Raw genomic sequence first — 21,345 nt, 5'->3', positions numbered from 1 at the left:
ACTATAATGACAGAGTTATATTCACCATATTAAAATATTAAGAGTTCATTACTCTGTATTAATTCATTAATTAATTATTACTCTGTATCATGACTATGCTAAGGGCTTTATACATTTATTTAAATCCTAATTTTAAAAAGTCCAGTTATACTTTGCTATTTACCTTCATAGAGAAATGCTAATTACAAATACTGATTTTGTGTAAATGCTATGTGATTTATAAACCTATAGTTATTGACATTTGCTATGTTTTTGTACATCTCTTACATGAGCCAAACAAATATTTAATTTAGATTCAGGGAAAGTATTTTGTATGTCGACCAACAAGTCTGCTTTTTTTGGTTCAGATCTAGGTTTCATAATAAATGAAAATAGATAAATTCTGGGACATGTATACCTGCTGTACTTGCTCCTCTCTGTTTTAAACTTTTTGTTAAAAATTTAACTACTTTTTTTGTTTAATATATATCTCCTCAACTATTTGCTGAATGTAGGATGGTTATAATTAATTAGTTTATCTTATTTTGGATATCAAAGTCCAGGTGGATTTTTCTCTTTAACTCCATTCATATTTATTGCCAGATAACTCTAGATAATAATTGATTTTAGTATATTAATTTAGTTAGTAGCTTTTCATATTAAAATGTCTCCCCTTCCTTACTTTTATATCAGTTGTACTACTTTATTAAATAATAATGAATATCTCTTTGTTGTTACAAGAGGACCAACTATTAGTTGTGGGAAAGCAGATTTATTTTCTGATTTTTTTTAAATCAGGTTTTTATGATTAACAGGAGACCTTGTTGCCTCACCTATCAAATGAAGCACACCAACTTGAGCTATGCAAACAAACAAGTAATGACTGACCACAGTTTGGGATTTTATGCTAATTTATTCTCTAAAAATTTTTTTTTAGGCACTTGAAGACTCCAGCTGCCTGAAACGAAGTGGCAGGGACAGTGGGTACGGAGATATCTGGTGTGCTGACCGGGGAGAGTTCCCTGTGCCCCCAGGCAGCCACAGGAGAGAAGATTCGTTTGAAAGCTTGGACTCTCTGGGCTCTCGGTCCTTCACAAGCTGCTCCTCTGATATCACGCTGAGGGGTGGGCGTGAAGGTGAGTTGCATTTTTTTTTTTTTTTTTGGTAAATCCTCACCCGAGGATATATTTCCATTGATTTTTAGGGAGAGTGGAAGAGAGAGGGAAAGACAGAGAAAAAGATCCATGTGAGAGAAACGCAGATAAGTTGCCTCCTGCATGAGGTATGACCAGGGCCCAGGCTGGGGAGGATCCTGCAACCAAGGTACACACTCTGACTGGAATCAAATCCGGGGACCCTTTGGTCCACAGGCCAATGCTCTATCCACTGAGCCAAACCTGCTAGGTAAGGTGAGTTGCATTTTTGACTGGCAGTTTATTTTTATTTGTTTGCATGTTAAGAAAAAATTGGGAATGGGAGAGAGTAGAAAAATGAGGTGAAAACTATTGAGGCAAAAATTTCACCAAGGAAATAGAGACTAAATTGTAATTTTTTATTTTTTTAATGTGTTTTTATTGATTTTTTAGAGAGGAAGGGAGAGGGAGAGAGAGAGAGAGAGAGAGAAACATCAATGATGAGAATCATTGATCGGCTGCCTCCTGCATGCCCCACACTGGGGATCGAGCCTGCAACCCGGGCATGTGTACTGACTGGGAATTGAACCACGACCTCCTGGTTAATGGACTGACATTCAACCACTGAGCCACACCGACTGGGCTGAAGTGTAATTGAAAAAAAATTTTATTTTCCTCCCTCACTGTATCACCACTAGAGGGGTATTGGTTTCATTTTTTCCTTCTTCCCATTTTCAGAGAAGACATGAGGAGACAGTTAACTGTGATCTGTCTTATTAGTGATAATGTATTTTGATTATTTTCTCTCCAGATTTAGGGTTAATAATCTGTGCCTATGAGGCCTATTGACTGGTATGTACCTAAACATAAAAAAGATTCTAAAAAGTTTGTTCTAATTCCTGAGTTAATTTCTTTTTTCCCTTCTCTTACTTTACCCCACAAAAGATTTTTAAAAAATTCTCAAGAAAAAGAACAAGAAAGACATCTTTTTAATGATCTCTAAGAGAAGAAATGATTGATATCTATCATGATATAACATTATGCTAAACTTTGATTAAATAACAATATAAGCGTGGCGTTAGAAAACATCTTTTGGTTCTGTAAGGGTCAGAGCTAATCCAGGACAGTGTAAGTGTGAAAGGAACATGTTAATGAAAGTCATCTGTTTTGGAGAGGAAACTCTTTTCAAAATGTCAGTGTCCTGGTCAGATCAGTTAATTAAATGCAACTCTTACTCCTATGGATGTTGGTGGTCTGAGAAACTTCTAAATGTATACCTCTACCAATTAAAATTGGACTAGATTGGAACCATGAGTAATGTTGCTTCAGATATTTCTGTGCTTCTACCATTAATGTGAAAAAAATTGAGAGTTCGGGTTGTGAGTTTGTACTAGATTGTTAGGAATTTTACTTGTTCATTTTGATTATTATTTTAATATTAAGTGACTTATCTAACATTTTTATTATAAAAAATTTCAAACATCATCAAAGTTTGGAAGAATTTTCCAGTGAACACCCATGTACCCACCATCTAATTCTACCAAAACATTTTATTATATCTCCTTCATCACATACCTATCCTTCCTCTCCCTGCATTCATTTATCCTTCTTATTTTTTTGGAGGCATTTCAGAGCATATTACACTTGTTCTAAATACTTTAGCATGCAGGTCATTAACTAGAGTTCAATCTTTATTTGTTGTTCTTAGATAAATTTACATAAATGCAAAGTACAATGAATTTGTCTTTCAAAAATAAAAATCAGCAAAGTATTAAGCATGGTAACAAAAAATGGCATTTAAAAACTAACAGTAAAATATGTGGCTAGGGAAGAGTTAACCTTTATAGTTACTGCTCCAGTTGTTGGCTGTTTGCTATTTAGGTGTGACACTTTAATAGTCTAGATGAGTATTATAATAGTTTTAAAGAAATGAATCTGATTTATAATTTAAGTAATTAAAGCTGTAAAAACAGGCTAAAATTCTGAACTCATTATATTATTCTGTCCTGACCAAAGAAGCGAAAACATTTAAAGTTTAAATTTATATCTGGCCAGCAAACAATGAAAGAGAGGAAGATTGAGGCACTTTGGGAATATGCAGACTTGAGACAGTTCAGATGCAGTGGTCCTGTGGTGTGGAATCCAAGTCTCCTCCAATTCTCATGGGACTGGTGCCTGTCCATGTGACCAAGAGCAGAGGGCCACTGTGACACAGCTTCCTGATCTCGGAAAAGGAGTTACCTTGTTAAAGAGTGTGGAAATGAAGACTTGGTAATTATAACTAGGGGGTAATAAAAAAAGCCTGGGGGCCACCAGGATGATAAACATTTTTTTTATGATTACTGTATTAAAATTCTGCTACCCACCAGGTTATAGTCCAAAATTGGTGATCACCACCACTTAGGTTAATGTTTTTAGGTTAACAGAATTGCAAGGTTAAATTCCTTAGGTTTATATGAAACTCCCTATATCAAGAATATTTGCCTACTCTAGAGAGCATTGTACTAGACTAAAAAATAAAAAAAAATAACTTTAAAAATTCATAAAATGAACAACATGATGACTATAGTTAATTAACACTGTTGTATTATATACACGAAAGTTGTTAAGAAAGTAGATTCTGCCCTAGCCAGTTGGGCTCAGTGGATAGAGCGCCGGCCTGTGGACTGAAGGGTTCCAGGTTTCGATTCTGGTCAAGGGCACATGCCCGGGTTGTGGGCTCGATCCCCAGTAGGGGGTGTGCAGGAGGCAGCCAGTCAATGATTTTCTCTCATCATTGATGTTTCTAGCTCTCTCTCCCTCTCCCTTTCTCTCTGAAATCAATAAAACTGTATTAAAATAAAAAGAAAATAGATCCTAAGAGGTCTCATCACAAGAATTTTTTTTGGTCTTTTTTTGTATCTATATAAGAATGATGGATAACTAAACTTATCCATCATTAACTAAACTTATTGTGGTAATCATCTTATAATATATTTAAATCAAATCATACTGTATACCTTAAACACATACACTATTGACCGGCTGGCATGGCTCAGTGGTTGAGCATTGACCTATGAACCAGGAGGTCACGGTTCATTCCCCAGTCAGGGCACATGCCCAGGTTGCGGGCTCGATCCCCAGTGGGGGGTGTGAAGGAGGCAGCCAATCCATGATTCTCTCTCATCAGTTATGGTTCTCTCTCTCTTTCTCTCCCTCTCTGAAATAAATAAAAATATATCAAAACAAAAACATATACACTATTGTATGTCAATTATATCTCAATAAAGATGGGGAAAATACTCCCGAGTAAAACAATCTCTTTGTGTATTTAAGATTTTGCATGTACAAATTTTGGCAAGAATTAAGACATTTCTCTCATTTCCAAAAAATGTACTATTTATGTAGGAGGTGGTAAAAACAAGCGAAGCACCAGATGATTGACCATAAATCCTCCTGGTGAGAGCTGGTTAACTGTCTCCCATTTTGCTGTGCCTCTCCTTCGCCCTGTTCAGGTCTCCTGCTTACATAGCTGTGTGTTAAACCACTTCCTGTAGGCCAGTCTCCCTGTTGTTTACTGTAGACTCCTGCCAGGCCCGAGGGAGGAGCGAAGACCGCCTTTAGCTCAGGTTAACCCTGCAGGTGCTCTGCTCTGTGTGCTGTGAGACTGCAGTGCTCAGGTAGTTGGCCTCAGAGAGGCCAGGTAGGAAGCAAGCCACATTAGCAAACTTTCTTTAGGAATATACAGAGGCAGGAAGGAGAAAAGGGCAGGAGAGGGTGACAGTCTGGCCCGAATCTGTAGCAGTGTTCTGTACCTCTTCTCCCATCTTTAAAAGAGCACATCTATTTAGATAGTTTTAAGAGAGTGGATTGTATTTGTATGGATCTGACTTTGAGGTGTAGTCTTTTGAATTTGTGTTTCAATGACTTTGTACCAAATATGTAATTCCCACAGCCACCCTTACAAAAGCCTGACTTCTGTGTTCTCATTAAGGTATGAGACTTGACATTCCTAGGGGATGTTAGAAGACATTTGGTCCTGTCTCATACCTAACATGTGATTCTTGCTTATAGGGGGTCTCAGAATGGTCTGCCGACCCCCTTTAAGATCTTTTGTGCTTTCTACTTCTTTCTCTGTGTCCTCCCTTATCTCTTACTTCACAGAAATGTTAGATGGTTGCATGCTTTATTTTAAATTACTGTCTCTCAAGAATTATTTTTATATCTCATTTTAAGTGTGTTTTATGGACATGTATTATTAGGTTTTATTGACATGTATTCTATCAACAAATTTGATGAAAAAATTATATGGGCAAGGAAAGTCAAGAAGAAAAGGGTTTCAGCTGTAATTTGGGACTTTTTCTGCGTAGAATGTACAACAGTGAAAGAATGTACCGCAGGCACCTCCAGTATGCAAAGCAAGTTCCTCCTAATGGATCTTATCACAACTTCATGACAAATTTCTAAAAATATTTCTCGCAGTTAGCAGTAGGGAAAGACGAAGCAGGCATGCTGTGTGGGTTTCAGCGAGACGAATAATCTGGAGAATAAAGCCAGTTCTGGTGCCTTCTTATTTTTACAGGTTGTGAAAGCGACACAGATTCTGAATTTACATTCAAAATGCAGGATTATAATAAAGATGATATGTCCTATCGAAGGATTTCGGCCATTGAACCAAAATCTGCTTTACCATTCAATCGTTTCTTACCCAACAAAAGTAGACAGCCATCCTACGTGCCAGCACCCTTGAGGAAGAAGAAGCCGGACAGAAATGAGGATAACAGAAGAAGCTGGGCAAGCCCAGTTGGCACAGAAGCTGATGGGACATTTCCAAGGTACTGGGATGCGATCTGATGATTGAGCTTTAAGATGTCCTGTGTTTGCAAATGTGCTGGGATATTGAAATGTGGTAAAAGGAATGGTCCCTAACTTGTATTTCATAGATAATATTTTACACTTCATAAATGAAAATGTTTTTCCCCCCCTATATTTTTAGTCATTCATATCTTGATATTTTTTCCATTTAAAAATGTCAGCATATGATTTGCTGGTTCTTTTTTTAGATGCCTGCCTTTAGCATTATTGGTATCTTGCAGCTTACTGGGTGACTTACATTATTCCTTGGGAGCTCAGCTGTGCAGCCCCCCACCCTCTCCCCGCCTCTATGTTGATTTCTCATCAAGTTAGCAGAGCAGAGTGTGACTTTTCAAATCCAGCTTCCTATCAGAAGGAGGCATTTGGTCCTGAAAGTGGATCGGATGCCAAGGATAAGCAAAGGTTGCCTTCCTGTAGTTTTGGATGACTTAGCCAACCTTAGATTCCAAGTGAAAAAGAGGCCAGAGAGTTTCATCTCAAAAACTCTCTCTCCTAACTCTTGTTCACAATTATTTTCTCCTGCTGACCCGGTAGCCACCGGGCTATGCGAACTGACGAGGTCAGAAAAATTTCTCCTGGGGCCAAATGTCTATCCTGTTGATTGCGTTACATAAAGTAACACCCCAAACTGTTTGCAAATTGTCTCTTTTTACCACCGATTATTATCTTTGGCCCTCGTGTATCAAGCTATTCTCTAATTAAAATGAGGTGCTGTGATGCTGCCATGACTTTGTTCTAGGAGCGTTAATGATGAGAAGGGAAACTAATTTGCTTCATTCACAGTGGTATAGACTTTGTGAGCCAGGAAGCATGCCTTTTGTGTTCTCTGTCACACGTTGATCATGCAGTATCTTAATTGGTTGGATGTTTTGAACAGTAACGAGAGGAGAACTTGGGGCACAAATGTGGAGAACTGGACAGCAGTACAAGAAACTTCAAACTCCTTTTGTTACTTGGAGGAGGAGGAAGAAAGGACAAGCATCCCCGACACTGTAAAGGATGACCTTTATGTGCGAAAGCTAAGCCCCATCATGCCAAACCCAGGGAACACTTTTGATCAGTTTCTTCCCAAATGTTGGATCCCAGAAGATGTGAACTGGAAAAGAATAAAAAGGGAAACTTATAAACCATGGTATAAAGAATTTCAGGGATTCAGGTTTGTCTTTCTGCCTGTTTCTGTCAGTCTAGTGTTCATTCAGTGCCCTGGCTGGGTGCGTTCTGTGTGTGCTTTTAATGAAAGAGATGGATTTCCTTCCAACATCTATAGAACCTCTGTAACTGGAAAAAAAAAAAGTCATTTAAATTTAATCTTTGGGATCTGGATCCTAACACGTACTCCTCTATACATAGTCATAGCTTGACATTATTTAGTTATATTTTTCTCCAATTCTTTGTCTTTTTCCCTCTCTCCTTCCTGTCTCTGCCTCATTCCACAGTAGAAGGAGCCCAGGCTTTGAGGATGAGGATTTAGGCTCTGACAGAAGCTCTGCCATTTTTAATTGGATGCAGAAAGCAGAGCGTAGGCTAGACGGCACCTGCCAAAGACGTTCACTCCTGATGGAGGTAGCCAGGAGCACATGGGACACCCAAGCAGCCAGGAGAACCAGTGGTGCTTCGGAGGAGCCCAGGTGTACCTGCCTGCATGAGCCTTCCTGCTTGGAGTCTGGCATGCAACACCCGGCCAGCTTCTGCTGCACCATTAACCTCTGACCATGACGTGTTGAATCATGAAACTGTACTCACTTAATATTTAGTATAAAAGCATTATGTATAGCATATGTGCAGGCATGTAAGCTTGGAAGTCTATAGGATTAAATATTCTTTAGCAGAGTCATGTATAAAATAGTATAGAGTTACATGTGGCATAGTCAGTTCTTTTGGAAAACCATTTCTAAAAGGCCTTTGGAAAAGCAGACTGCCCTAGCCGGTTTGGCTCAGTAGATAGAGCATCTGCCTGCAGACTGAAGGGTCCCAGGTTCGATTCCGGCCAAGGGCACATGCCCAGATTGCAGGCCCGATCCCCAGTAGGGGGCATGCAGAAGGCAGCCAATCAATCATTCTCTCTCATCATTGATGTTTCTAACTCTCTCTCCCTCTCCCTTCTTCCCTGAAATCAATAAAAATATGTTAAAAAAAAAAGAAAAAAGAAAAGTGAACGTAGTCTTACAGTTGTGCTATGCGTGGAGATATAAAAGAAATAACTTTCAGATGGACAGGTGGACAGGCAAGTCTGGTGGGAAAATGCAAAGAGAAGAGTCATCAGGGCCTTTTGTACAGCTTCAGAGCATTGTAGTTTTTAAATGTCTGCTTCCTACCGGTGCCTGTTGCATACAGTGCTTCATGACCGACTCTAAAACTTTTTCAAGATCATTCCTGAGTCTCTGGGATGAGAATGAGGTCATTGTGGCTCATGGAGTGAGGAAGAGGTGACAGCAAGAGTTGCATTGTATCTCAGGGAGGTGTACTCTACCCAGTTTGAGCCCTATTGCTTGGCCTGCTTGGTGCCCACCTTTCCTGAGCTGTATCCTCTGCTCTTGTTTCTTTAAGTGGTACCCAGGAAAGTCACAGGTGATGCTAGTCTTTGTTCCACACAAGAGTCCTTCCCATGCCCCTTATAATTAAACAATAATGGCTAGTTGGTCTGCTACCTAATTACCTGTTCTCCTTAATACACATAATAAGATTCTCCCTTCCTTTTTCTTTTCTGTGCTTCAGTCCGTTTTTATTACTTCAGGCCCTCCAAACATATTCTGATGACATCTTATCTTCTGAAACAAATATCAAACTTGATCCCACTGCTGGCCCAAGGCTCATAACTCGCAGGAAGCATCTCTCTTATGCACCAGGGTATAGAAGAGGTGACCTTGAGATGTCAGCCCTAGATCCTGACTTAGAGAATGACGATTTCTTTGTCAGAAAGACTGGGGCTTTCCACGCCAATCCATGTGTTCTCCGAGCTTTCGAAGACTTCAGAAGGTTTTCTGAGCGAGATGATCCTGTAGAGCGAGATATAATTCTGCAGTGCAGAGAAGGTGAACTCGTACTTCCAGATCTAGAGAAAGATGATATGATTGTCCGCCGAATTCCAGCGCAGAAGAAAGAGGTGCCTCTATCGGGGGCCCCAGATAGATACCAACCAATCCCTTTCCCCGAGCCCTGGACTCTTCCTCCAGAAATTCAAGCAAAGTTCCTCTGTGTACTTGAAAGGACATGCCCAGCCAAAGAGAAAAGTAATAGCTGTAGAGTACTAGTTCCTTCGTATCGGCAGAAGACAGATGACATGTTGACCCGTAAGATCCAGTATTGGAAGCTGGGAACTTCTGTGCCTCCCATCAGTTTCATCCCTGGTCCCTGCAGTGAGGCGGACTTACGGAAGTGGGAGGCCATCCGGGAGGCCAGCAGGCTTAGGCACAGGAAACGGCTGATGGTTGAGAGGTCAGAGTGTGTTTCTGCAAGGACTTTGCTTGTACTGAATGGATGGTCTTGTGTTACTTTTCTTGAGTGAGAAAGTGGCTTCATATTGCCCGACTGCATGTCACGAGCCATTTTGAAGCATCTTCTAAACATTTATTTTGCTTTGAGAAACCTTTGCACATTTCATGGAAAAAGTGCAATTCCATATTTGCACATCACTGAATCGCCTATTTGAGGCCCGTTTAAGAAAGTGTGTACACAGTCATTGCCTTTGGCCTTAAGGAGAGACTGTGGTACTATTCTGCAACATGGTGTTTCATGAAAATGTTTTCTGATTACATTTACAGACTTTTATTCTCGTGTCCAGGCGTTTCTGAGACAGTCCGGTTGTAGTTTGGTTTTATGTGTTTTTCATTTTGGAGTGTGTGATTTTTGTGTAAAAATTTCCCTCAAAATATGGCATTGCAAATTTCATTTAACTTGATTTTGATTTTTGTTTTTGACCTAGGTTTCTTGGACTATAAGTGTGTGAATTTCTAAATTTATAGTTTCAAAGTTTAGTGCAAACTTGATTAAAATGCATGAATGTTATTTGCTGTCTGCTAAATTTTACATGTATGTAATGATGGCCATTTTTAGAATAATGAACACTTGATGTTTGATGAATGTTCAGTTTGTTGAACTTCGGGATGGGCAAATGTGATTAGGTTGAATAAACTTAGTAGATGCAAATCTAACTTTTTTATTAGTTCCTGGCAACTAATAAAGCTTTTTGTTTTGGATTTGTCAGTTCAAGCTAAATCCGGAAACTCTTGATCTTGCTTAATGTGAATTCCTTGAGATATGAGATCAATGAGAATTTGAGACATGATCAAGAACGTGACTGGAAAAGCAACCTTTTGAGATTTGTCCATCTCTTGTTAGACACTTAAGTTAAAAACGTCGAACATTTAAAAAATAACATACTGGAAGAAATGACTTTTAATTTTTGGTTTTCTGATTTCTTAGACTCTTTCAAAAGATTTATGGTGAGAATGGGTAAGTGTCATGGTTTGCAGCAAAAAAGAAATCTCTGCACATTGTTTGTCCTTTGTGTAATGTGTCATTGCACTGCTATCCTGGCATGTTACTAAACGTGGATGCTGTGTGCTATGCATGAGATTTTAAAATGGGATATTTTTCTTAATTTAGCAACCTAATGGTAGTGTGTCTGAGTGCTCAGTGCATGAACTGCTATATCACAACAATAGAATTGTTTTATTAGTTCAAAATTCAGTTTTTTTTTTTTTAAAGGAGTTGATTAAAAGTAACAAAAGCACTTACCTGAGATTGGGTATATTTATTTTGGTATTTGATTATTATATAGACCTAAATTCTCCTTTCTGGATGTGGAAGACTGCATAACTGCATTTTAGAAAAATCTGTGATGGAAAGAGGATATTAGCATTTACTTTGAGGTTGGAATACATGCGGTTGGCATTGCCTATATACTCCTACCTATGTGGGTTTTCTTAGTTTGGATGGTGAATGCCATTAATCTCACCTTAGTAGGATTTGGAAACATTCTGTGTTATAGAGTCAAATTAGCCTTCCAAAACTTGCAAAAATTAAAATCTTGGTAGTTTCCAGTATTATTGCAAAGACTGTATTTATAACTAATTCTTAATTTTTGTCTGTTTTTTTAAATTTTAGTCTCCTGATAGACATAAATATTATAAAAATAATTTTCTGGAAATATTTTCCATTTCTAGAATAATAGAGTTAAAAGTGAATACTACTTTTACTTTTTACTACATACTAACTGTATAGAATCATTTATTCTTAGCGAAAAATAACCAGGTGGCTACATATAAATAAATATTTTCCATCAAACTTTCTTTGATGTTGTGTCTAACTGCTAACATTTTTGAGCAAGAAGAAAACTTAAATATTTTAATTGATCTCTAATCAAGTATCTTAAATTTAAGGCCTAAGGCTGAGTAGCTAAGAATCTTTCCCTACTTAATTCATCTCTAAGATTTAATTAATCTCGAAGATTCTCTAGTTTTGATAGTTTGATAGTGTAGAGGTCTTGAAAGTTGCTAAAATTGCTATTTAAAGCAATATAACCATTCTGGATGTCAAAGGTGTCACTGAAGCACAGGCACATCATTGCAAGTACTTCTCAGTTGATGATTTTAAAAATCAGGCTCCCAGCCTGCTTTGCATATGCCATGCAAGGACATGTTGTCTCTCTCTAGCTCCTCAGGTGTTAAAGCCTTCTCATCAGTGAGGATGAACACGGCCACTTCAGCATGATGCTTAAGCATCTGCTCATCTTGATTCATCAAGGCAAAGCTGTTTTAACTTGATGAAAAACCTCTTTGCAGCTTCAAGCATTTTGAATGATAATTTTCAGAAGCATTTTCATTGGTACATAAGACTTTATATTGTAAATAGGTTGTTTTTCTTAAAGTGATTATAAGTACCCTGAGTACAAGTCATGTGAGGGATGGAAACAGGTACTGCTATTTCAAAGACTGTACATGTTCCTCTTTCGGGATACATTATACCGGTATAACTGGGTTAAGAAAAGAGAGAAACCCAAATGCCAAGACTCAGAAAGCAAAGGATTTTTCTGGGCTGTCATTAGCAAGAACAAATGCCTCCTGTAGATTTTTTCAAGACTGTTGTTTGCCTAGTATAGTGTTTGTTATAAAGGCAATTTAGTGGCAAGGTAACAACACAAATAAAGATTGTAAATTGAGACTGATGAATGATGCTTGCCTTGTCAAATAATGGAAAGTAACACAAATACAAATACGTTCTCACAAAACTCAAGTGCATTTTAGGCCACTTGCAATAAAAAATCTATTATATGGTATTTTTCCCCCCTATATTCTATCAGTTACTGATATTTTTCTTAAATTGATCTGTAATGAAAACAAAAAATTGGATTGAATATAGGCTTTTAATCTGGAACTCATTTCATGTTTATAAAGGTGTTCATAAGTGTTTATAAGCATAAAACAACTGATATTTCTGGGTGATATTTCTCTGGACATAATGTATGTTATCTGGAAAATCATTATTGTTCAACATCCTATGGTTGAAAAATAATGAATGCTTTTTTTTTTTGTAAGGACTATGTTAAAGAGAAATGTGTATTAAATTTTGAAATCTTAGATTATTAATTTTGGGCTTGCTTTTTATTTGGCGTTTAACACTTGTCACTTGTGTATTTTTAGTAAGATGCTTTGTATGTGGCAGTCATTTCTCACATGTGTGCTTTTGTGTTGCATGGACCTTATGTCTTTATGGTCTTGGTGGATGCTCTAAGGACAAATATGTAAGGGTATACAGTTATAATTTTGCAATATGATTAAGCCATTGAATCTGCTGCCAATTATCTTTTTTATTGCCAAGACAACAAAAAGAAAGGGAAAATAATGTTGATGTGAGTTACTTTCTGAGGATTATGCTCCCAGGAAATATTTGACAATATCTGCAGACTTTTTGATTGTCATACTGGGTGAGCTTTTGCGGGGGCAGGCATTGCTACTGGCATCTAGTTCCTTTACATGCTGCTAAATGTCCTTCGGTAGGTAGGATAGCCCCCAACCACAAATAATTTTCTGGCTACAAAATGTTAATAGTACTGCTGTGGAGAAACCCTGACTTAAAGTTTCCTTTATATTATTTATCAATCTAGTTATGGCAGCTCTAAAGCCTCTTACCCCAGCTTTAGTATTGATTACCCTTTAGTTTAGTGAATTCCTGCAACACGTAATGGAGGTATACTAGTACAGGGTAGGGCAAAAGTAGGTTTACAGTTGTTCATATGGAAAATAATACAATAATTAATCAATAATAGTACAAGAATAAGCTCTGTGCTTCACATACTCACAACTGCAGACCTACTTTCGCCCACCGTGTATTTGGAGGTGCATTAATAAGTATATTTATATCTTCCTCTGAAGGTTGGGGCCTCCTAACTTAATGTCATAGAATCTCTATTTGACCCATGAGGCTATCAGTGATTTTTTTTTTTCAGTGATTTTTATAGTAAGAAAATTTTGCTACACGCTGGTCCTTTTTCATCCTTTATTCCTTAGATACTCATCAATAAGTTTTCTGAAATTGAGTTATAAAATAATATGCTTCCTCTGGCTGGTTTGGCTCAATGGATAGAGTGTCGGCTTGCGGACTGAAGGGTCCCAGGTTCGATTCCGGTCAAGGGCACATGCCTGGGGTGCAGGCTTGATCCCCAATAGAGGGCGTGCAGGAGGCAGCCAATCAATGATTTTGTCTCATCATTAATGTTTCTCTCTCTTTCCTTTCCTCTCTGAAATAAATAAAAATGTTTAAAAAAATAAAATAATATGCATCATAAAACTAGTCAAAAAGTGCCAGGAGAGTAGCAGCTGATCAGTATCGTGGGAGAAGAGAATAAGATTTTAGTAATACTGTTTTATAATCTATACCTTTTTTCTTTACCTTTCCCCTTCTTTCTCTCTCTACCCCAACTGCTGTTAAAAAGAGTCAATTCAGCTAAAAATGCAACATATTAGACCTATATTTTTATTTTTGTAAAAAATCCAAAGCAGTTCTAAATCAAAGCCTCTCCAAATTTAAGCGTGGCAGATAAATGAATTGTAAAAATTGTGATTGGCTAGCGAATATTAGAGCGTGTAGTCTTTTATAATTTTCCCAAACAATTTTCCTGAGACTATCTCTGGTGCTCATCTCATTTCTGTAAGGTAAGACAGGTGGATATTATATGCATTTTAGAAACATGGGGAAAGGGAAGCAGATGTTGCAGCTTTCCCAAGGTCATCCAGCTAGTGAGTGGTAGAACCGGACTGAAGTTTTGTCTAATGAGATAATCCCGGTAGGCTGCTTGGCTCACAGTAAGCCCTCAGAAGTTTATTATGCTGTCAACTCTGATAAGGAAAGAAAGAATTCTTCATGATCTGGCTAGAACACTCCTGCACTCCAAAAGTTCTAGATTTTATCAGTGTGGCCTGGGATGACCTCTCTTATTTGAAACTGCTTTGGCAGTTAGTTTTCAGAAGATCCCACACAGTTACATTTGCCATAATAAGAAGAGTTGGTGTACAGCACGAGATGGTTGTTGACATGCAGTCCACATAACCCACCCAAGTCTCATAACGATCTCTTTCTTGAATGGGGAACTTAGGCTCAGAGGAGTGAAACGATGTTAGGTTGGGGTGAAAATTGGTGCCATGGTCAGGCCCAGAGCCCTCCACCTCCTGTCTCATTCCAGTGCCTGGCTCAGCCTGTATGGAAAGTGCTCAAGCTTATGTAGGAAACTTTATGCACCCGAGGGAACAGAAGGAGCTCACATTCCTGCCCTGTGCAGGGACTTGTCAGCTCCTGATCATGTTTGGCTCACTTTGTTCACGTTGGGCACTGCCTGTGTGCCAGGCTCTGTGCGTGGGCTCTCAGGAGGCTGCTCTGCCCATGATGGGTATGTGTTTTGAAAAGACACAAGTTCAGGTTCTGCAGTGCAAGAGGTGAAGTCTCAAAGAGCACCAGTGTAGAAGTCTGGGCCAGTTGAGACCAGCCAGCCTTTCCCCTGCCATAATATTACTATCATATTTGCATTTCCATTTTTGTTCTGAAATTTTCGTAACCTCATGTTTTAAGTATCAAGATTCCCTTCATGTCTTTTTAAAAATATATATATTTTATTGATTTTTTTTTTTTTTTTACAAAGAGGAAGGGAGAGGGATAGAGAGTTAGAAACATTGATGAGAGAGAAACATTGATTTAGCTGCCTCTTGCACACTCCTTACTGGGGATGTGCCCACAACCATGGTACATGCCCTTGACCGGAATCGAACCTGGGACTCTTCAGTCCGCAGGCCGACGCTCTATCCACTGAGCCAAACCGGTTACGGCTCCCTTTATGTCTTGATCTTGAACATTTTTCCTTGCCTCTTTTTGGTGAGTCTGTTATAGTATTAGCTGAAAAAGCCTGATTCTTTTCAGTTTATGAGTTAAGTAAATTTATATCCTCAAATTTATACAAATCAGTTTTATTTAGTCATACCTAGTTAAGTAATATTACATTCATAGAGCAATATATAATTTCATATATAAATTCATGTATTTCCTATATATAATTCTTCAGTATTCCTTAATAAATCCTATAAAGCTTTCTTTATAAAACTTTGGGGAGGAGTTATATATTCTTACAGAATATTAGAAACATTTCAAGTTTATTTTGCTTGATTAAATGTGATGAAACATTCCTCATTCTTACCACAGATGTTAAATGCATGTATCCTGCATGCCTTGTGCTATGTTTTCCTCCCAGGCAACATATGAACCTGTGAGGGAGCTAAGCCAAACATGCATGTTTGTGCACACACCATGTACACAGTATGCTGATTGTGAAATACCATGAGAAAGGTAGAACTAAAGCACTAGAGAAGTTGGAAGAAGGGACAGACAGACAATTTTTGGCATGGAGGAGCTAGGAAGACTTATCAAAGTGGCAGAATATTACCTAGATCATTAATACATTTATGATTACATGCATCGGCTGGGCTCTCTTTGAGGCACAGGTGATACAGACATAAACAAACCAGACAAAACTCCTGCTTTGTAATCTTATAAGACAAGGCAGGTGGTGTCGACATAAACGTACATTTCAGATGGCAATATATGCTATGGAGAAAGGTGGGCCAGGGGAGAGGGACATTTGCTATTTTTGCAAGGTGGTCAGGGAAGGAAACACTGAGGTAACATTTAAGCAGGTGACTGGGAGCGAGAGGTAAGCCATGAAGAGCTTATATGTGAGCATGAACAATGAAGCCAGTTGGCAGTAGCTGAGTGAGTGGAGGAGAACATTTCAGGAGATGAGTGCAGAGATGTAGGTGGGGACCAGGTCATGGTTGGACCTTGTAATCTTGGTAGGGACCGGTTTTTAACTCGAGTGAGATGGGAAGGAACTGGGGTGTTGAGTAGACTCATGATCTGAGTGCAGTTTTGAAGACTCCTCTGTCTGCTATGTTGAGACTACACTGTTGGGCAGGAAGAGGTGGAAGTATGGAGACAGATTATTGTGATAATACAGCAGGAGATATGATAGCCTGGAGCAAGGTGGTAAAGGTGGAGGTGATGAGGAGTGGTTGTATTTTAGATATATTTAGAAGGTAGAGTGACAGGTTTTACTAAGGACATCAGCTACCATGTATGAGAGAAAGAGAGAAGTGAATGTTGTATTGACTTTTATTGGGATGAGAAAGATGGGTTTTGAGCAGGTAGTGGAATGAGTAATCATGGATTTGGTCTGTGACAAGTTTGAGTGACCTGTTAGACTTCCAAGTGGACATTGCTTACACCCAACCAGAGTTTAGCAGGGTTCCTGAGGACAGAAGGGCATTTGAAAAGGCATATATACTGGGAAGGGCTTTTGAGTGGAGGGAACAGTTCATGAAAGACCATCACTGGATCTGGAGACTGGGTGATAATTTAAGAAGCTTTTAAAAAAGTCTAGTTAAGAGTTGACTGTGCTCTGATCTAGGGTGTTGGCAATAGAAATGGAAAGAAAAAGACACTGAGTAAGAGGACTTGATAACTAATTGAAAGTAGGGAGAAGGGAGAGGCAAAGGTGAAAAATGGTTCTTTGGTTTCAGATGTGGATGATTGGAGGGCAGGTAACACTACTAACAGCTATAGGAGGAAAAACAGAGTTGGGGACAGAATTGAGTTTGGCTACATTAACAATAACCATGTATTTAGTGAGTTACTGTTTACAGAATCCTTTTTGATATTATTTCATTTGGTCCTTTTACAATTTAGATGGTTAGGGGATGTCCATGCAGAGATGTTTATCTAATGAGCAATTAGAATTGAGTGTAAGGAGGGGACTGGTCCTGTCTCTGGATTTGGGAGTCATTTGCATAGATTATAATTGAACTCATGAGCTAAGTAATGTGATGGCAAGATCTAGGGGAAGGCAAAGTTTAGGGGCCCAAGAAGGAGGTGTTGTGTTACTTAAGCGAATAAAGATGGAGTCACTTACAATGAAATAAAATCAGAAGTGCCTTATGAAAGATTTGTAGGAGAGAGCATTTTGGGCACCCCACTTTCAAAAGCTCTATCTCTCTCTATCTCTCTCTCTTTACTCATTCCTACCTGCTCTTCAATATTAGACTTGACTCCACTCTTTCCCTCCCCCCCATAGTTTCACTTTCTCTGGGGCAGTTTACCCCAACTTTTTATGGGTGCATGTATGTAGCACACATGTGCCTTATGTCTGACACCCAACTTCGTTCATTGGTTTCTACTCTAGATTGAGCTCTGTGAGAGCTAACTCTCAGTACATCCTCATGGTAGGGGGCACCCATGGAAGACATTGAGAGCTGCCTTAATAAAAAGAAAGCTATGGAGGCTATATTATAACTGGGTATTAGAAGCTACCTGTGGTGCTTTGAGAACAAGTCTAATGCAGTGGTGGGCAGGTGGTATAGAATCTTTGTGAAAAAGCAGCACATTTATTCATGCTATTGAACTTGAGGAGAAAATATCAGGTAATCATTAAATTATTTAATAAGTGTCCAGAAAAGGCAGCCAAACCTTAAAAGATTATCTTGGGGAGAGGTAGAAAAATAAAGACAAATGATTCTAGTGACTAATAATAATTATTTTTTTTCTGAAACAATTCTTTTATGCAGAGACCACTCTAAATATGAGCATTGGATTATTTTTTTTCAGACTTAGGAGGTTTCATTTAGCCATCTTGTGAAAGAATTCACACTTGAGTTGCATGCAAGGCTCTTGTTTCTGCGTTTTGGAAAAACACCATTTATCTCTGTTGTGCTATTTCTGTGATAATATCGCTAAAGCATCTAGGTAGTACGGCAGAAATTTAGATGGAATTTCCAAGTATAAGCCCAACCTCCCAGTCTCAACTCTAAATCCAGTCATGTGAACCTTGGTTACCCTGGGTATTTTTGTTATAGGAGTAAGTCCATGAGCGATGTCAGCGCCGAGGATGTTCAGAACTTGCGTCAGCTGCGTTACGAGGAGATGCAGAAAATGAAATCCCAACTAAAAGAGCAAGATCAGAAATGGCAGGATGTGAGTATGCTTTGTATTGGGAGATGGGAAGACAGGGCAAGTGTGTGTGTTTGGCTTTTCTTTGCTTCCCTGCAAAGAAAGTCAGTATACTCAAGAGGTGATTTTCCCTGCTATTAGAGAACTCAGGTTTGTAGAAAATGTGACCAACTTCCTTTAAGAAGATTTTTAAACCTTCTTGGTCCATTACTGTTGTATATTTTAAAGGCCATTGTGCAAAACACAATAGGCTGTTGATCTAATATTCTCTAGAATTCTCCTACATGAGAAGCTCCTTCCTGGCAGTGTTGCTAACTTGTTAACGTGTGTTGGTAGTTGAATTAGGGTGGGACCGTTACTAATGCTGGTGAAAGGAAGAAGCTTTGCTCGATGTCTGGGAAGCGGAAGGGCAGGGGCTCAGCAGAATCTGGGCATCAGCGTGGAGAGATGAACTGGTTCTTAGAGTTAGTAGAGGAGATTTAAGAAGAAATAGTTTGGTTGAAAATGTAATCATATAATCTGAATCAAAGTTATGTGTTTTCACAGAGCTGTAATAGTTTTGTTCCTACAGAAAGCAGCTTGGGCTATTTTGAAAGGAGTAATTGTTATAAACCAAAGCAGTATATAAAAGTATGATAAGCTATACAAAGCAAACCCAAAGATGTTTGAGGACATCTTTATGGTAATAGAGTTGAGTGGTAGCATGAACAGAAGGCCCAGAGAGAGTAAATCTTAATTTTTCAAAGGAATTAAGGTCTAATTCATGAAGGAGAAACCCCTGCTCTGGCCACATTTCAAAATTCCAGTGTCTCTTTGAGTGGGGGACTCAATTTAATTGTCAGGAAACAGGAATTCAATGTCATTTTGCCAACATACATGGTAACTGTCTGGTTGTGAAAATAGTATTGAGGAGTTATCAGTTAGGTTAGGTCAGATAAAAATGCATGCTTGTGATCCTATAGGACGAAATGCACACTGCTTTTGTTCTTTCTGCAAATAGTTCATATAGGGTTCAGGCTGTTTTTAAAGCAGGAGTGGCTTGGTCTGCTCCCAGAGGGTTTAAAACCAAACTTAACATTGCGTGTCCTAGGAGTGAGATTCCATTTAGTCTGAGAACTTGGAGAGGCTTCTACTTGGGCCAGAATGACTAGCAGTTCTTAGTATGGGACTTCTCTGTTTGGGAGACATAGAAAAGGTTGTACCATTAAAAATGCCTTAAACCCCTGGATGTCAGAACCAGCTTAGACTGCTAGGGCTAATGTCAAGCTGAATTAGGTTGATCGTCCTGGGTTCACCTGGCTAGGAGAGACTTCCCTTCCTAGGAATATGGGAAACAGGTGTCCCCTTGTTCTATGTGATCTTCCTTATTGCCCTGTCCTTATGTAAAGTTTATCCACATTGAAGAAGTCCGTACTCGAGGCTGGCCTCCCAAGGAAACCCCTGCCTGAGGTGGGCCATGCTCTCCTTTGGATCCCTACTCTCTCAGCAATCCTGTCGCACTCATTGCTGAATTTTTATTTACATGCTTGTCTTTCCCTTCTAGACTGAGAGTTCCTGGGAGTGGGGAGCACATCTGATTTATTTGTGTTTATACACCCTTTGCCTCCAAGCAGGGACTGAGCTCAGGGCTCATTCAATGGAAGATCCAGTGTGCATCCACACTTAACCATTTTATAATCATTTTCTTTGCCAGTTTTCCTGGTGAAGAAATGTCATTTCATATAGCAGCCAGATTATTGGAGTGAGATGAAAATGAACTTGAAACATTTCCTGCTCTTTCTGACCTGGCACCTAATTACAAGCATTTAGCATTCTTTGTGAAATGGGCAACGAGGCAGGAAAACAAAAATGGGGTCTATCTTATTAGGTCAGGTTTTTTAGGCAGACACATGAGATAAAGGCCTGGTACAGAAACGCTGGCTATAAAAAGCAAAATTAGGGCACCTTGGCATCAAGTGGGAGTGAATAGTTTCAGCGATGTAATGGGATACGCTGGCATGCTCTCACTGCTAGAAAGGGTGTGTAGCAATTCAGGTATGCCTGTGCTGATGTGATTTTCTTCTGTTAGGACCTTGCAAAATGGAAAGATCGTCGAAAAAGCTACACTTCAGACTTGCAGAAGAAAAAAGAAGAGAGGGAAGAAATTGAAAAGCAGGCACTGGAGAAATCTGAGAAAAGCTCTAAGACATTTAAGGAAATGCTGCAGGACAGGTAATAGGCTGGATAGATCTCCTGGTCGGAGAGACTAGTGTTAGAAATGGACATTTTGTGCATGTGTAGGGTGATTAAACTGTAACCAAATATGCAATGAAACTTTCAGCATTTTGCTTAGCAGTGAAAAAGCAAAGTATTGCTATGATAAATAGTGGCTTGGATTGACAAAAGAAATGAATACTAAATAGATATACATTATTTCTTCATTTTACACTGGATATTCATATGCAGAATTGGGTGGTGTTGGCTGTATTTGGTGCAGAAAAGGGACTATTTTTTCCTTCTTTTAAAATGAATTTAGGAATGGAATGGTCAAATAAAACCAGCTCCCACAATCAACTAAATTGTATAAAATATAACAGAGTTATTTTTCATGTTTCAGTGGTACAATTAAAATTATATTTTTAAAGGAAGACTAAATAAAAATAAATTGTGAGGGTTTATTTTTTGCATTGCAACATAACTGAATAAAGGTCAAATTAAAATTTCCTGTTAGAGCAGTTACTCTTCGAAACCTTGGGATATGTACAGCTCAGGGAAATGGCAAATATGCTTTAAGGATAATGTCAAAAAGGAAATGTGCTGTCAGGTGAAATTACACAAAGCTCCTTTATGCCCCAGAAGCCAAATGCAAACACAGTTTCATTCACTTAAATGCAACTGTCAGCTTAAGAGGCACTCC

General features: G+C 38.7%; 1 protein-coding gene across 12 annotated transcripts in view; it reads left to right on the top strand.

Moving 5' to 3' along the window:
- The window catches only part of LMO7 (LIM domain 7), a gene marked incomplete at its 5' end in the record, with an annotated part of 97,682 nt that overhangs the window by 39,214 nt on the left and 37,123 nt on the right, over positions 1-21,345 (top strand). For 4 of the 12 annotated variants that reach the window (XM_080662022.1, XM_080662021.1, XM_080662014.1 and 1 more), the window contains 8 exons: positions 917-1,115; positions 5,674-5,926; positions 6,844-7,122; positions 7,403-7,594; positions 8,682-9,401; positions 10,389-10,418; positions 18,356-18,473; positions 20,518-20,660. In XM_080662022.1, the coding sequence (XP_080518148.1) occupies positions 5,712-5,926; positions 6,844-7,122; positions 7,403-7,594; positions 8,682-9,401; positions 10,389-10,418; positions 18,356-18,473; positions 20,518-20,660 (1,697 nt within the window). The remainder of the gene's footprint in view (positions 1-916; positions 1,116-5,673; positions 5,927-6,843; positions 7,123-7,402; positions 7,595-8,681; positions 9,402-10,388; positions 10,419-18,355; positions 18,474-20,517; positions 20,661-21,345) is intronic. The other 8 variants (XM_080662025.1, XM_080662024.1, XM_080662018.1 and 5 more) reach the window with 4 other exon arrangements.

The sequence above is a fragment of the Plecotus auritus genome, assembly GCF_963455305.1.
Source record: "Plecotus auritus genome assembly, chromosome: 3".
Classification (NCBI taxonomy): domain Eukaryota; kingdom Metazoa; phylum Chordata; class Mammalia; order Chiroptera; family Vespertilionidae; genus Plecotus; species Plecotus auritus.
Note: the sequence above shows the minus strand (reverse complement) of the source record. Positions and strands in the feature narration are given on the sequence as shown.